This window comes from Nerophis ophidion, linkage group LG02 (genome assembly GCF_033978795.1).
Source record: "Nerophis ophidion isolate RoL-2023_Sa linkage group LG02, RoL_Noph_v1.0, whole genome shotgun sequence".
In the NCBI taxonomy this organism is placed as follows: domain Eukaryota; kingdom Metazoa; phylum Chordata; class Actinopteri; order Syngnathiformes; family Syngnathidae; genus Nerophis; species Nerophis ophidion.
Window position 1 is genome coordinate 2453266 of NC_084612.1, and position 17775 is coordinate 2471040.

Genomic DNA, 17775 nt, shown 5'->3' on the forward strand with positions numbered 1-17775 from the left:
TGTGAATGTTTTTGTTTTTATTGCCTGTGCACGGATCCTATAACAAGCCTAACTTAACAACATTTACAAAAACATAAGCTCATGTGGCACATTTTTTTATGACACAAACAAAAACGCTCCATTTTACCCATCCACACACAAGCAGTGAGTTTTACAACATGGCCAGTTGTGCAAATTAGACAATGACATGATTTAGTGCACCCTGAGGAACAAAATGTTATGATAAATAGGGTTGTCAAATTAGTGCATTATTTGCGATTTAATAATCCCATGATGTTATGGTGTTAGGATTGTTAATGGCGTCAATCAAATATTTAATATCCGACGTTACTGCCTCTGTGTGCCTTTGTGTTTCTTTGCACTCTTCTCGTGCTTGACTCAGAGCAGCAACATCGTAATATCTATAAACAACACTCCCGCCATGCATCACAAAGATAATACAGTATGCGTGCAGCCATGGCAAAGAAGAGGTTTCAATTATTATCTAACAAACAGTGTAAAATATTCATAATATGACTGAAGGAGAACTGCACTTTTTTTTGTAATTTTGTAAATTTTGCCTATTGTTCACAGTCATTATGAGGGACAAAAACACGTATTTTTTTTTTTTTTTACTATTTTAAAAAACGCTCGCAAGATGCGGCTAATGGGAGCCGCAAAGCCTTCAAAACCCTCCATCCACGTTTTATATGCACATTGGAAGTCTATAAATAATGTAGTAACAGACACCTTCATAACAATACTTACCGTATTTTCCGGAGTATAAGTCGCTCCGGAGTATAAGTCGCACCTGCTGAAAATGCATAATAAAGAAGGGAAAAAACATATATAAGTCGCACTGGAGTATAAGTCGCATTTTTGGGGGAAATGTATTTGATAAAACCCAACACAAATAATAGAAATTTGAAAGATAATTTAAAATAGATAAAGAATAGTGAACAACAGGCTGAATAAGTGTACGTTATTTGACGCATAAAAAAACAACTGAGAAAGTCCCTGGTATGTTAACGTAACATATTATGGTAAGAGTCATTCAAATAACTATAAGATATAGAACATGCTATACGTTTACCAAACAATCTGTCACTCCTAATTGCTAAATCCGATGAAATCTTATACGACTAGTCTCTTACGTGAATGAGCTAAATAAAATTATTTGATATTTTACCGTACTGTGTTAATATTTTCACACATAAGTCGCTCCTGAGTATAAGTCGCACCCCTGGCCAAACTGTGAAAAAAATAGAGTACTCAATGTTTACCATATTTTGATCATTTTAATCATTTACGGGACTGATTTATCCCGCGCATTGATTTCTGTTTCCATAGCAGCGCGCGTCTGACTTGTAGCAACAAATGTGTGTTTCTACTTCCGGAATGAAACACCAGTGTGTTCTAATCATGGCATACTTGGTAACAGACAACAAAAACAAAAAATACTTTGGGACAAATGAGGATTCACAACCTTATACTTTTGAAGCTGAACATACTGAGGATGAACTTCTGCTAACAGAAGCCAGCACGAAAGAAGAGTGAAACTTTGAGTAGATGGAAGTTGGGAGAGTGAGGTGAAAGTGATTTTGACGCTATAAATATGGAACTGGGAGACAAGCTATTTCGACAAAAATGGATCGCTTAACCAAAATAAACTGGAATCTTTCCCGGCCAGCTGTACTAAACCAACAAATGTCCATTGAGTGAGTCACACTCCATATTTATCATGATACAAGCACCACATCATGAATAATTTAGTTAATTAATCATGCATGTTATTACAACTACAGTAACAGCACATGCACTGTCTGGCTAGCTGTGTGCAAATAAAACATTAAATAATAATTTACAGATACAGTAATATGATTGTTCATGTTTTCAGTCAGTACAGATTGGTGTCATATCGCTTTATTGTGCAATATAAACTTAAACACGTTTTGTGATGTTGTAGAAATTTTGCTTATCTCCTGCCATAGTTAGCTTTTACGGCTAATACCGAAGCATGCTGATGTGTTACTACGATAGAAAAGGATTTCCTCAGGGTTCGCTCTTACAACAACAATGTCGCTACAGCTTGGTTATTATATAGGTTACGGAACGTAAATGAAGTATTGTTGACGGTTTTTGAATGATTTAGAGGTAGAATTGATTGCTCCCATTAGCTGGATCGCTAGCCACCTAGGACCAGCCTAGTTTTATATGTTAGAAAGCGGAAAAAAAAAGAAAAAAACTGTTGTTTCTCATAAGGATTGTGAACGATAGGCAAAATAAAATAAAATAAAGTGCAGTTCCCTTTTTAAAGACTTATCAAAAGTGTTTTTTTTTAGGGATGTGCCGATGGATTGACCACAGATCAGTATCAAAGGGTTTTTGTGATCGACCATTTCCGATGATGCTTTTTAAAAGTCTATCCTCTCCGGCTGACAAGCGGCTAGTACAGGGATGGACAAACGTTTTGCCTCAAGGCCACATTGGCTTTTGAATTTTTAAAGACAGGACCGGGCAAGCGAATGATGCATTTCAAAGCATATCATATCCATCGGAATGAGGAGTAGGCTTCTCAAACATGGACTATCTTAATCATAATGCCTCTATATTCAACATTGTCATATCAAAGAAATATAAAAATTGTATAAAAGGGTTAACGCTTACATTCTCTTTTAGTGGGAGCAGTGTTGTTAATCACCCATTTTTGCCAGTGCCTCGATGTCTGGTATCAGATTTGTTGTGGCAATTCTCAAAACAGATTCTCAATTCTTTTTTTAATATTTGGCTGGCCAGATGTGACCCGCGGGCCGTAGTTTGCCCACCCCTGGGGGAGCAGCTACTGTAATTATGTGTCGCCGTACACCGTCTGTAGCCACTCAACTGAACTAATTGTGGGATGAATAAAAATCTGTTCTATCCTAAAAATAATCACCTTCATTATGGCAAATAAACTGCATTTTGTTGTAAATTAAGATCATTATTATCACTGGAGGGCGAGGCGAAACATGTTACACACTGAGAAAGGCAAGTGCTATAATTGGTCCAAACAACACCAAGAAATAAGTGCTTGGTAAAGTTTAGAAGAAACCACGTTACAGCAGAAATTAAGCAGTTACAACCAGGAAATTAACAAGTAGATTAATAAGAGTTAGAGAGTAGATTATATAACGACTGTTGGTGTTTCAGCATTGTACACGACACATAAGAAGAGTGCGGATCGATCTGTAAATTGGTGGTGTTGATATTGCGGGTATTATCTATAGATGATCGATACGAGAGTGATCCGATCGATACTGTTATATTTTCTCAAAATTGTTTTTTTTTGGTTTTTGTTAATGTTTAGAAAGTTAGGGACTAATTCTCTGAACACAGGAGGCCAAAAATTATTTTAAAAGAGTCGTATATAATTTGTTGCTTTTGTTTAGTTATTGTGTACTATTGGCTTTGTTTTGCTAAAATAATTGTATGTAATGAAGTAGAATAAGGAACTAGTTTAAAGGGAAACTGCACTTTTTTTCTATTACCTGAGCTATGGAAAAATGCCAACACTTTCGGGTGTGTTTTGACCTACATTAAGCCGACTTTCTAATATTATAACTTATCTGTGAATCGATGTAGCGATATATTACATGTACAATGATGTGTTCTGTACATTACTTGGAGAATAATGTTGTTTTAATCGACTGTTCATGTCATAAGGCGCATGCTTAAACGTGTGACGCTGGACAAAATGAATACAACTCGTAAGTGAATAACTTTTTTGTTCTGTGGTAAACCACGGTTTTAAACGAGAGATAATGTTACATATTGATGTACGAGACAGCTGATCAAAGTCAACATTTCATCCGATTTGTGGACCAACATATTTCATAACGTTTAACAGGTAGCTGTGACAAATATAGACATTTATTTAATAAATCTGTTCTTTTAAACCACAATTAATAATGTATGTTAGCACTGTGATTAATGAATGTGTTGCATTTATGTTACAACATTTAATACTTATTATTATTATTTATTATTATTGCTCAGAAAAGTTACAGTTTTTTTGTGTTAACTTTAACATTTTGCAAGAAACTGATGTTTTATTTTAGTAAATAAATCAGACTGCTTCTGTTCAAGGCCGTTAAAGAGAATTTATAATGCCACTTTTTTGCTTTGTATTTCTTTCTTTATTCGAGGTGGGGATCTTTGGGCACCCCATGTTTCCATTCGATTGTGTTTCTTGTAGTGCCGATTTGATTCAGAATCGATGCTCAATTGAACACGATTCTAGTAATATAATATTTGGTGTATATATATTTGAACTTGTGTTGTCCCCATACCAATATTTTGGTACCGGTACCAAAATGTATTTAAATAATTTTCTCAATAAAAGGGACCACAACAAATTACATTATTGGCTTTGTTTTAACAAAAAATCTTAGGGTACATTAAACATATGTTTATTATTTCAAGTGTACCCTTAACTAAAATAGTGAACATACAAGACAACTTGTCTGTTAGTAGTAAGTAAGCAAACAAAGGCTCCTAATTTAGCTGCTGGGATATGCAGTAACATATTGTGTCATTTTTCATTCTATTATTTTGTCAACATTATTAATGACAAGTGGTAGAAAATGAATTATTAATCTACTTGTTCATTTACTGTTAATATCTGCTTACTTTCTCTTTTAACATGTTATATCGACACTTCTGTTTAAAATGTAATAATCACTTAGTCTTCTGTTGTTTGGATGCTTTACATTAGTTTTGGATGATACCACAAATTTGAATATCAATCCGATACCAAGTCAATACAGAATCCTGCATCGGTCATATTCAAAGTCTTCATGTTTCCAGGGACATATTTCCTGAGTTCATTAACATAATATGAATTTTAAAAAATCGAAAAAAGATTGTGTGATGCTAAAAAATATCGATGTAATCATAGTAGTATCACTTAGAAACGGTCCTGTACTTGGTATTATTAGTGGATGTTAGGTGTAGATCCACCAATGGCGTTTGTTTACATTTTGACAGCAAAATGCGTCCGTTCTCCCTTTTTTGTCCATACACATTGTCTGCTTGTACGTACTCTTTGATTGTGCGCTGCCGAACATGCTCGTCTGCTCGTAAACCAGCAATGACACAAAGCGACAACAACGGGGGGAAAGGGAGTTACGGGACCGGTACTTTTTAGAGGCGGTATAGTAACGAAAATGATTAGTTATATCGTGGTACTATACTAATACCGGTATATCGTACAACCCTAATTTGAACAAAAACCTTCTCAAAACAGATTCCAAAAGCTTCCCCTGGCTGCTGACGTTTGACTTATTGTGTATGCACAGCGTTGGCCAAAAAACATCTTTTTAAAAATGTATTTTCCAAATTGTATTTACAAAGTCACAGAATGTTGATCCAATGAAATACAATACACAAACCCCTGCTTTAACCCATTTACTGCTTTTCAATATTTAGGATAAAAAAATTACAAATCAATTGAGAAAACATGCAAATACAATACTAAAAAAAAAGGGGAAAAAAATATTAGTAAAAGCAACAGTGTCAATGACTTATTTTTTTCAATTTGTGTTCTGCACTTTGTTTGCCACTTGCCTGCAGGGTTTCCTACACATTCATTTATTCGTGGCGGTCCGCCACGAAAGAATTACGGCCGGCACAAATAAAAAAAAAAAAATAAATAATATTTTTATTTATCTATTTTTTTCGGCTTTTGACTCGCTCGACCGCTCATAAGAGCAGTGGGACTCTGTCTGTGAATGGAGCTTGTAGTTACATATTAAATAATTATGTACATAAAGTGTTGTAATTATATTCCAACTCCGCGTTCTTCTTGGTCATCGCCGCCGCCGCCGCCGCTGCCGCTGCCTCTCCCCCCCCAACAAACAAACCCCCCCGCCCGACCACACCACCACAAATAGATGCCTGACCTGTGGGAAACACTGCCCTATGTATTACATGTGGTATATAAATACAGTTAGATTTGATTTGAATAATGACAATAATAGTAATATCAACAAATCTATTCTTTAAAAAAAAAAAAGTTTTATTTTATATTTTTAAATCAATTTTTGAAAATGGTTAAACAATAACAATTGCGATTTGTATGTAAATTGATTTTTTGGAACAACCCTAATCTTTATACTAATGTAAATAATTTAAATGAAAATTCTTCAAGTTTAGGGCTTTTCTCATCATTTTTGGTGAGATCAAAAAAGAGATTAATTACATTTATTAATTACAGTTAATGATTAATTGATCACAATTTTTTTCTGAATTGCTTCACAGCACTAATTACAAGTGAGTTGTAGTGGTTGACATTGTTTTTGTATTTTGTATTTTAGAGTGAATTTGATGTCCCGTTCAAGGTGAAGGCTGGGCAGATAGGTGAGTGGCTGTCAATCAAAAGGTGATATCGCCTGATGGCGTGGTCATCTTTGTGTCAAGAGCGCATGTGATGAAAGTTCTGATGTGTCATGTTGAGCCCAAAATAGTTTTTTTTTTTGTATGTTTGTTTTTTGGGCGTTTTTTGTCATGAAAAAGGGAGTTTTTTTTTGGTTGCTACACTAATTGTAAGTGTATCTTTGGTTTTTTATGTTGATGTAATTTTAAAAAAAAAAGAAAAGAAAAAAATATTCTGCGGCCCGGTACCAATCGAGCTGCGGCCCTGTGGTTGGGAACCACTGACTTAATGTATGTAACTGCATTTTTTGCATTTGAATGTTGTGAACTGAAATTTTGTACACATATCCATCCATCCATTTCTACCGCTTATTCCCTTTTTGGGGTTGCGGGGGGCGCTGGCGCCTATCTCAGCTACTTCCTAGAATAAAAAAATTGAGGAAAATTCAGCGCAGAAAAATTCAGTGTAAAAAAGTTTATCGCAGAAATAAAACTTGTGTAAAAATTTTGTGTTAAGGAAAAAATCAGTGTGTAAAAATTCCATGTTAATATATTCAATGTAAAAAAATTAATTGCAGAAAAAAATCACTGTGAAAAAATTTAGTGTGAGAAAAAAATCAGTGTATTAAAATCGTGTAAAAAACATTTAGTGTATAAAAACTGTGTATTCAGTGCAAAAAAATGTGTTGCTTCAAAATGTAAGAGCAAGCCATTTTATACCGTTTGTTCCTCTTGACTTCTGCTAAATAAAGAATGAAGCACCTCGTTGTCTGGTTCTGAGACAGGATCGATTCAGTCTTAATGTACTAGAATTGAATATGGAGTTTTGAAGCAATGAATATGTCTGCATTGAATTTTTGGGCGCAGAATTTTTACACAATGTTTTTTTTTTCCACACAAAATTTTAAAACACTGTAGTTTAATAAACTGAATTTTTAAACACGCACATTTTTCTCACTATTGTTTTTGATTCAAACGCAAAAAATTCACATTTAGTGTCAAAAAAAAGCTGTCGTAATGAAGACATAAATGAACCTCTATACTTGACCTTTTTTGTGTCAGGTACGCTGACGCTGAAGATTCCCTGGAAGAACCTCTACAATGACGCTGTGGTGGCGACCCTAGATGGACTCTACCTTCTGGTTGTTCCCGGAGCCAGTAAGTACACTTCCTGTTACTTGAGTGACAGCTGCTGTTGTTTAGTGTGTACACAAGATTTTGACGCATGACAGGGAATATAAGCCTCATCTCGACTCCACTATGGCCCTGGGAATTCTAACGAGGCGACAAAACAAGGAAGTTGTCGTGCCATGACGGTCACATGTTCTGGCCACGCCCAAGCCACTTATTTTCCCAAACTAGCACATGTTTTGTTTGTTATGTTCTCACATTACGTGTGTGTGTGTTCCAGCTGGATCTCAGCTGAGAACATGTCCCTTTAACGGTAAGGCTGACGCTCACGATTGTGGTTGAGGTCGCTCCAATCGCCACTCTTCTGTCGGGCTGTTGAGCATTTCCTGTTAGGCTGCTTGATCCCCGATTTTACTGAAAAATATGTCATGTGACCAATCACAAGATGGCGCTGTGCAGCCCATTTAGCGCTTGGTATGGTCTGAGTGGTCTTAGCTGCAGACTAGTCTGGTCTTTCACTGGGTCATCCTTCCGGTGGGTTCTGGTTTCTGCACACTCTCTGAAGTGGACACCTCTGAGACAACTACCCATAGAACTATGCTAACTGAGGTGTGGACCTTCTTGTCTTCTTGGCAGCCATCAAGTATGACGCGGCTAAGGAGGAGCGCTACCAGCAGGAGGCGAAGCAGCGCGAGCTGCAGCGCATCGAGGAGGCACTACAGATGGCAGCCCGCCGAGGTGAGCCCCTCTGGCCTCTTCACTGATGGTCACTCTGAGCTACGCTAATCCCCCACCTCTAATATTGGAGATTTCAACACGAAATTGTTAAACACAACAATAATGGCATATTCCAAGCAGGAGCTCAACTATGAGACAATAGAACCTCTAGAGTGGAACACCCTAACTGTGGGCAATACTGGGAATGATAGTATCGATCCGATACCAAGTAAATACAGGGCTTTTTGGTTGAGTGATTGAGACTTTTATTAGTAGATTGCACAGTATAGTACATATTCTGTACAATTGGCCACTAAATGATATCACCCAAATAAGTTTTTCAACTTTTTTAAGTCGGGGTCCAGGTTATTTAATTCATGGCTAGAGTTGCTGATACTGATACTTTTGACAAAAGCTATAATGCAGCCTTGACTATTGACCAATATCAATCTGATACGATGTCAGCAGGACTAACACAGGCTTGTTTACTTATTTTATAGTGTGGAATGTTACAAAAGGTTTATTGAAGTGATATGTTGTAATCATGTGAGCTCTGCATGCTGGGTCCTGGCACTGCTGGATTAAAGTGCTCGAGCACAGTCTAAAAGGGACTGGATACTATTTTGTTTTTATACCTCGTTTTCTTACAGTAAGTATGTTGCCATGGTCAAGAAATAGGGGTGTTAATCATTGGGCATCTAACGATTCGATCTGATTCCGATTTCCTGAGGTGATTATTAAATTCGTAATCAATTCTCCATTTAAACCGATTCTCGCAACGTATTTCTATCATCTGTTAAAATACTTATAATAAAACTTTTTTTGAAACAGGTTACAGGTCAGAAACGTTTATTTTCCTTACATGGAGATGGTGTAAAAAGTTTTTTTTTAAATAAATTCTTATTAAAAAAATAATGAAAATAATGAATTTATTTAAAATCGGGATGAATGGGCATTGCGATTCGGCTGTGAATCGATTTTTTTGTTCACCCCAAAGTACCGTATTTTTCGGACTATAAGTCGCAGTGTTTTTCATGGTTTGGCCAGGGGTGCGACTTGTATTAAGGAGCGACTTATGTGTGAAATTATTAACGCATTACTGTAAAATATCAAATGATATTATTTAGCTCGTTCACGTAAGAGAGTAGACGTAAAAGATTTCATGGGATTTAGCGATTAGGAGTGACAGATTGTTTGGTAAACGTATAGCATGTTCTATATGTTATAGTTATTTGAATGACCATATTATGTTACGTTAACATACGAGGCACGTTCTCTGTTGGTTATTTATGCCTCATATAACGTACGCTTATTCAGCCTGTTGTTCACTATTCTTTATTTATTTTAAATTGCCTTTCAAATGTCTATTCTTGGTGTTGGGTTTTATCAAATAAATTTCCCCCAAAAATGCGACTTATACTCCAGTGCGACTTATATATGTTTTTTTACTTCTTTATTATGCATTTTCGGCAGGTGCGACTTATACTCCGAAAAATACAGTAGTGGTCTTTACTATTAAATGAATGCGACAGCTTTGTATTTTGTTGTGGACACCGTGTTTATACTCTAAGTATTGAACTTATGACACAGCTGCTGTTTGATTATAAGGTGCATTTAGTTGTAGTTTTTATTACCGAATTTGGGAGTGTTGAATTGGCCATGTCAAATCAATGAAGTAGCAGATGTATGGCTAAGCCAATGTAAATTAGCATCGAGCTAGCACATTTGTTTTAATGTTTTTGTTGTAATGCATTTTTTATGCTACAGAAAAATATTTTTTTAGCTCACGTACGTTATATTGCCATTTCATTTATGTTTGTTTAGTGTTACTATGTTTAAAATTGAAGACGCTTTTAAAGGCTCTCACAATGGAAATGTTCAGTTTTTTCTCTGCTAAACTGGCAAGAAGCATCGTTAGCGGGAGCTTGGAGCTTAGAACAGACTGCTTGTATCAGAGTTTTTATATCGGACGTTTTAGATGCTAGCTGTTGTAATCCGATTTTGGGTGATATCGGACTGTTATTGGATATCGGATCGGATCCCACAATATTCTTCATATTGTGTTGATGCTAATGATCAAGTATGACACAGAATGGAACTGCTATCCCCGTTTAAATAAGAAAATCTCATTTCAGCAGGCCATTAATGTAAATGCTGGTCATTCACATTAATGGCCTACTGCAGGGGTAGGGAACCTGTGGCTCTTTTGAGGACTGCATCTGGCTCTCAGATTAATCTTAGTTAACATTGCTTAACACAATAAGTAATGAATAATTCCACTGGTAATCAGTGTTAAAAATAAAATTCAAAATATAAAAAATTCTCATGCATTTTTATCCATCCATCCGTTTCTACCTCACCTGTTCAAGAAGTCAAGAATGGTAAGAAGTATATTATTCATTATTAGTTGGCTTCAGAATAAATATGTTATTGAAAAGAATGACAGGCGTGTTGTACCTTAATGTTGGTTTTACACAAAAATGCACACATTTAGTTGTATTTAGTGTTAAAAAAATATTATATGGCTCTCACGGAAATACATTTCAAAATATTTGGCTTCATGGCTCTCTCAGCCAAAAAGGTTCCCGACCCCTGGCCTACTGAAATTAGATTTTCTTATTTAAACGGGGATAGCAGGTCCATTCTATGTGTCATACTTGATCATTTCGCGATATTGCCATATTTTTGCTGAAAGGATTTAGTAGAGAACATCGAGGATAAAGTTCGCAACTTTTGGTCGCTAATAAAAAAAGCCTTGCCTGTACCGGAAGTAGCAGACGATGTGCGCGTGATGTCACAGGTTGTGGAGCTTCTCACATCCTCACATTGTTTACAATCATGGCCACCAGCAGCTAGAGCGATTCGGACCGAGAAAGCGACAATTTCTCAATTAATTTGAGCGAGGAAGAAAGATTTGTGGATGAGGATAGTGAGAGTGAAGGACTAGAAGAAAAAAAAAAAGTCGAGGGCAGTGGGAGCGATTCCGATGTTATTAGACACATTTACTAGGATAATTCTGGAAAATCCCTTATCTGCTTACTGTGTTACTAGTGTTTTAGTGAGATTATATAGTCATACCTGAAAGTCGGAGGGGTGTGGTGACCGCCAGTGTCTCTGAGGGAAGTCACGGAGGAGCTAAGAGAGTCCACAGCTGCCTCTTTGACAGCTGCAGAAGGAACAACACATGCTCCGCTCATTTCTACGGTGAGAGCCGACTTATTAACACAATTTTCTCACCGAAACCTGCCGGTTGACATGTGGTAGAGAACCATGTTCGCTTGACTGTTCTGTTCCATATTAAAGCTTCACCGTCATCTTTAGGGAATGTAAAAAAAAAAAAAAAAACACCGTCTGTGTTTCGGTTGCTAAAGGCAGCTGCAATCCACCGCTTTCCACCAACAGCATTATTCTTTATAGTCTCCATTATTAATTGAACAAATTGCAAAAAATTCAGCAACACAGATGTCCAGAGAACTGTGTAATTATGCGATTAAAGCAGACTACTTATATCTTGGATCGGGCTGGAAGAACATGTCCGCTACAACCGGTGACGCCACGCGCTCGCGTCATCAATCATACGCGTCATTATTCCGCAACGTTTTCAACAGGGTACTTCGCGGGAAATTTAAAATTGCAATTTAGTGAACTAAACCAGCCGTATTGGCATGTGTTGCAATGTTAAAATTTCCTCATTGATATATAAACTATCAGACTGCATGGGTTTTAGTAGGCCTTTAAAACCAAGTAGTTTAGATTGGGCAGCACGGAGGAGGATGTGTTAGTGCATCTGCCTCACAATACGAAGGTCCTGGTAGTCCTGAGTTCAATCCCGGGCTCGGGATCTTTCTGTGTGAAGTTTGCATGTTCTCCCCGTGACTGCGTGGGTTCTCTCCGGGTACACCGGCTTCCTCCCACCTCCAAAGACATGCACCTGGGAATAGGTTGATTGGCAGCACTAAATTGGCCCTAGTGTGTGAATGTTTTCTGTTTATTTGTGTTGGCCCTGTGATGAGGTGGCGACTTGTCCAGGGTGTACCCCGCCTACCGCCCGAATGCAGCTGAGATAGGTTCCAGCGACCCTAAAAAGGACAAGTGGTAAAAAATGGATGGAAATGGATGGGCACCCCCCCTTTTGACTTGAAAATCATTAATTGTAAATCAAAAAATGTCATAGTTAGACATAAAAAAACTGTTTACGACCTTTTAAATACATTTTTCAACATTATGAGAGCCCTCTAGAAATAAAATAACACTTTTTGCTCAACTTTAAACTCTTTTGATCCAATATAGATGAGACTGAGCCAATCAGTGCCCACCATACTAAACAGTGCATTCTGGTTGGTTTGCTCTCCTCTAGTGGCCAATACAACGGCATTATTATTGTCTTTAGTTTATTTAGCAGTTTTTACAGTTAAAAATAATTAATTTAGGCCCAAAAAAATAGTACAACATGCTTTAAAAAAATAATAAATAATATAATAAATAAAATAACACTTTTTGCTCAACTATAAACTCTTTTGATCCAATATAGATTAGACTGATCCAATCAGTGCCCACCATACTTAACAGTACGTTCTGGTTGGTTTGGTCTCCTCTAGTGGCCAATACAACTGCATTATTATTGTCTTTAGTTTATTTAGCAGTTTTTACAGTTAAAAATAATTAATTTAGGCCCAAAAAATAGTACAAAATGCTTCAAAAATATATATAGATATCTTTTAAAAAATGTGCTTTGTGGTGGAGCTGCAATATTAGAACCTCAATGTGGAAAGCAATGACTGTAATTATCTACATTTTAATCATTCAGTTTTACAAACCTCGTTTCCATAGGAGTTGGGAAATTGTGTTAGATGTAAATATAAACGGAATACAATGCAAAACCTTTTCAACCCATATTCAATTGAATTCACTACAAAGACAAGATATTTAATGTTCAAACTCATAAACATTATTTATTTTTGCAAATAATAATTAACTTAGAATTTCATGGCTGCAACACGTGCCAAAGTAGTTGGGAAAGGGCATGTTCACCACTGTGTTACATCACCTTTTCTTTTAACAACACTCATTAAACGTTTAGGAACTCAGGAAACTAATTGTTGAAGCTTTGAAAGTGGAATTCTTTCCCATTCTTGTTTTATGTAGAGCTTCAGTCGTTCAACAGTCCGGGGTCTCTGCTGTCGTATTTTAGGCTTCATAATGCGCCACACATTTTCGATGGGAGACAGGTCTGGACTGCAGGCGGGCCAGGAAAGTACCCGCACTCGTTTTTTTACGAAGCCACGCTGTCGTAACACGTGCTGAATGTGGCTTGGCAATTTCTTGCTGAAGTAAGCAGGGGCGTCCATGAAAAAGACGGCATTTAGATGGCAGCATATGTTGTTCCAAAACCTGTATGTACCTTTCGGCATTAATGGTGCCTTCACAGATGTGTAAGTTACCCATGCCTTGGGCACTAATGCACCCCCATACCATCACACATGCTGGCTTTTGAACTTTGCGTTGATAACAGTCTGGATGGTTTGCTTCCCCTTTGGTACGGATGACACAATGTCGAATATTTCCAAAAACATTTTCAAATGTGGACCCATCAGACCACAGAACACTTTTCAATTTTGCATCAGTCCATCTTAGATGATCTCGGGCCCAGAGAAACCTGCGGCGTTTCTGGATGTTGTTGATAAATGGCTTTTGCTTTGCATAGTACAGCTTTAACTTGCACTTACAGATGTAGTGACCAACTGTATTTAGTGACAGTGGTTTTCTGAAGTGTTCCTGAGCCCATGTGGTGATATCCTTTAGAGATTGATGTCGGTTTCTGATACAGTGCCGTCTGAGGGATCGAAGGTCACGGTCATTCAATGTTGGTTTCCGGCCATGCCGCTTACTTGGAGTGATTTCTCCGGATTCTCTGAACCTTTTGATGATATTATGGACCGTAGATGTTGAAATCCCTAAATTTCTTGCAATTGCACTTTGAGAAACGTTGTTCTTAAACTGTTTGACTATTTGCTCACACAGTTGTGGACAAAGGGGTGTACCTCGCCCCATCCTTTTTTGTGAAAGACTGAGCATTTTTTGGGAAGCTGTTTTTATACCCAATCGTGGCACCCACCTGTTCCCAATTGCCCTGCACACCTGTGGGATTTTCCAAATAAATGTTCGATGAGCATTCCTCAACTTTATCGGTATTTATTGCCACCTTTCCCAACTTCTTTTTCACATGTTGCTGGCATCAAATTCTAAAGGTAATGATCAGTTGCAAAAAAAAAAAAAATGTTTATCAGTTTGAACATCAAATATGTTGTCTTTGTAGCATATTCAACTGAATATGGGTTGAAAATGATTTGCAAATCATTGTATTCCGTTTATATTTACATCTAACATAATTTCCCAACTCATATTGAAACGGGGTGTGTTGAAATGAATGTGCCGCGTATGCTTAAAATGGTCAAAATACATAAATATAAAATATTGTTATAAATGTGCCTGTTACTACGTGATGTATATCCTTAAATAATGTATATACAACCTTAATGGAGGCCTTTGCATGTTTTTTGAAGGGTGTTAAAAGCACAATACTTTAGGTTACCTTGTAGGCAGACTTTTGAGCATTTATTTATTATTTAGAATGCATTAAAAAATAAGTCCATCATCATGTATTTCATGATTGTAAACAATAGGCAAAATAAAAAAAAATAAAAAAAAGTGCAGTTCCCCTCAAAAGTGTTTACAATGGCCATAGCTGGACTCTAGAACAGATCATTTCAATTTCCAATATTTCTAAAGTTGACCATTGTCCTGGAAGGGGATTTTGTTCCACTTTAGAGGTTGTACTCTATGTTACATGACATGTGATTCTAAGGAGGAAAATAAAAAAAGAGTTCTAGTCCAATGAAAGTGTTTGACGTACGTAACAATTTTTTGTTGTGTTGTGTTGTGTTCACGCTGCGTTGACTGTCAGCGTCGCACACTGGCGAGCTGCTCTTCAGTCTGGAAAGCGTTGTTTATAAGGAGCCCGTGGACGGTAAAACACACATGCACCCATACCTGAAAGTAGCACTAGCGTAGCACGGGCATGCTAAAGCTAGGTTAACATGGTTCCCGTGATTGTATTGTGGAATTTAATGTTAAAAAAAAAAATGTGTGTTCCTTTTCGTCCCGATAGACACATTCATATCATCCAATACACATGTAGATGTAAATGTGCAAAGGTTTCATTCAGTTCCTCAAACTACAACATGAACCTCCAAATGTCTTTGCTGTTTGTCCGAAACTCTGCTCAGTGATTAGTTGCTCTATTCACATGTCCCCCTACCTCCTCTAAGTGGACGCTTTTGACCTCATTCTTTCTACTTCTCTCCTATTGACTGCTTTCTCTTTCTTTAATGCTGCCAAAGTCCCCAAAGGACATAAAAAATTTAAAAAGCACAAAAAAGCTCTGAAGAAGCTGAAACATCGCGTGAACAAACCAGGTGAGTCTAATGATTTTTACTGCCAATCAAAGATGGCGTTAGCCTCCAGAGTGAAGTTTCAACTGAGCAAAAAAGATGTGATGTGGTTTTTGGGAGCATCTTCATCGCCTAAAAGACGTTTTACTGATTCAAGCTTTTGTCCAGGACCGCGTCTGGTCAGTCCGGGTTTAGATCTTAGGAGTCTTCTGCTTGCTGCTTCCAGAAAAGCCTCATGAGGAGAAGAAGGACACGTTCATGGAGAAATTGGCCACCCAGGTGATCAAGAACTTGCAAGTAAAGATCAGCAGCATCCACCTGCGCTACGAGGATGATGTAAGTCTTGCTTTTTACGAATCATGGCCTCGTGTAGGCATTTTTAGGTTAAAGTTCCAGTCAGGATTTGGTTCTGTCTACTCGGCCTGGGAAGTATCGCTAATAACTGTATCATCATCTTTACATCATCTGTATCATGACCTATTAAAAATATATACCAGGACAAAAAAATGTTTTAATAAAAAATTTAACTTTCTGATTGTAATCCCCCCAGCTATCAAGGCAGAAACACTAAACACTAAATCTATGTAAACTAAATTCTAAAATCACATTGAACACTCAACCATAACCTCTTACAATGCAAAAATAAGGAATATGTAAGAAATGCTTGATAAAGTGTAACAAAATAGTGCAAAGTGTGAAAATGTAAACATAGAGAAACATGAGAAGATCTATTTTCTGCAGTTGTAGTGCCAGGAAGTGTTGGCTGTGCTCTAAAGGAGTGGTCCCCAACCACCGGGCTTGATTGGTACCGGCTGCAGAATTTTTAATTTATTTATTTATTTTAATTTTTTTATTAAATCAACATAAAAAACACAAGATATACACATACGATTGATGCACCAACCCAAAAAAACTCCCTTTTTCATGACAGAAAAAAAATCTTTTTGTGTGTGTGTGTGTGTGTGTGTGTGTGTGTGTGTGTGTGTGTGTGTGTGTGTGTGTGTGTGTGTGTGTGTGCATGGACATTATATATATACATGTATATATATATATACTGTACATTAAGGTTTTGATTATGAGTGCTCTGGTCATGAAACTTGACTAACCTGGAGATGTTTGTGGATTTTTAGGTTTCTGACCCACAGCGCCCCCTGTCCATGGGAGTCACTCTGTCAGAACTCAGCCTGCAGGTAAGACATGCCCGTGTGTGTTTTTGGTCTGAAGACGTCTTCTCATCCTGCTCTTGTATCTTTGTCTTCCTTTAGACCACTGATGAGAACTGGAAGTGCTGCATCCTCAACGAAGCAGCAAAGATCACCTACAAGGTGACGATTTCAATCATGTGTAGATCTCGGTTGTTTGTTCTTATCATCATTGATGCATTTTATGTTTGGACCTGTTAGCTTGGCCGTCTGGAGTGTCTGTGCGCCTACTGGAACGTCAACAGTCAGATTTTCTACAAAGACTCATGGCAGGACATTGTGGTGGGTTTGATGAGGTCACAAATAAGCTGCAGTATGTACAATCTTTGCAAACAAGGCAGCATGGCTGTGTCCCCATTCACTAACTTTCAGGCGTATACTGAAACACTTGCAAACTTGATAGCACACGTAAAGCTGATCTAATAAATGTGTGCAAAGTGGATTGCGTCTATTAAGTGAGCAAAATAAGGCGTGCAATCCATTTTGCCTATCTGTCTTCATCAATATACGAAATATATGCTGATCAGCAAAAGACCCACAATACTGGGAGAAGAAGATGCAAATAGAGATAATTTAGCTCACGGAATGTGATTTATCAACACTCTTCACCGTTTTGCGAGCACTATTTTACGTTTTATTTGTCATGTCAGAATGACGAGAAAACTGACTTCTACACACACGGCTCCATGAACAATGGTTGTGCTGCACAGACAGATGATGGACAGACGGGAATCCTCCGTCCTACATTTCTGTGTGTCAACATTTTACATGGTCAGAAATAAAACATATTAGACACTTTGCTTATTTAGCTACATAATTTTATAGCTGCTAGAGGAATTAAGCGGAAAATCAAATCAAATTCTATTGTTGCTTTTTGGTGTCTT

The 17775-nt window shown here is 37.3% G+C and overlaps 1 protein-coding gene across 2 annotated transcripts in view; it reads left to right on the plus strand.

The window, feature by feature from the left end:
- Positions 1-17775, plus strand: part of vps13c (vacuolar protein sorting 13 homolog C) — a 91668-nt gene that overhangs the window by 8795 nt on the left and 65098 nt on the right. The window contains exons 3-12 of one of the 2 annotated variants that reach the window (XM_061875996.1): positions 6333-6375; positions 7453-7548; positions 7802-7834; positions 8158-8259; positions 15203-15265; positions 15639-15713; positions 15916-16025; positions 16820-16879; positions 16955-17014; positions 17093-17173. In XM_061875996.1, coding sequence (XP_061731980.1) covers positions 6333-6375; positions 7453-7548; positions 7802-7834; positions 8158-8259; positions 15203-15265; positions 15639-15713; positions 15916-16025; positions 16820-16879; positions 16955-17014; positions 17093-17173 — 723 coding nt within the window. The remainder of the gene's footprint in view (positions 1-6332; positions 6376-7452; positions 7549-7801; positions 7835-8157; positions 8260-15202; positions 15266-15638; positions 15714-15915; positions 16026-16819; positions 16880-16954; positions 17015-17092; positions 17174-17775) is intronic. The other variant, XM_061876005.1, reaches the window with a different exon arrangement.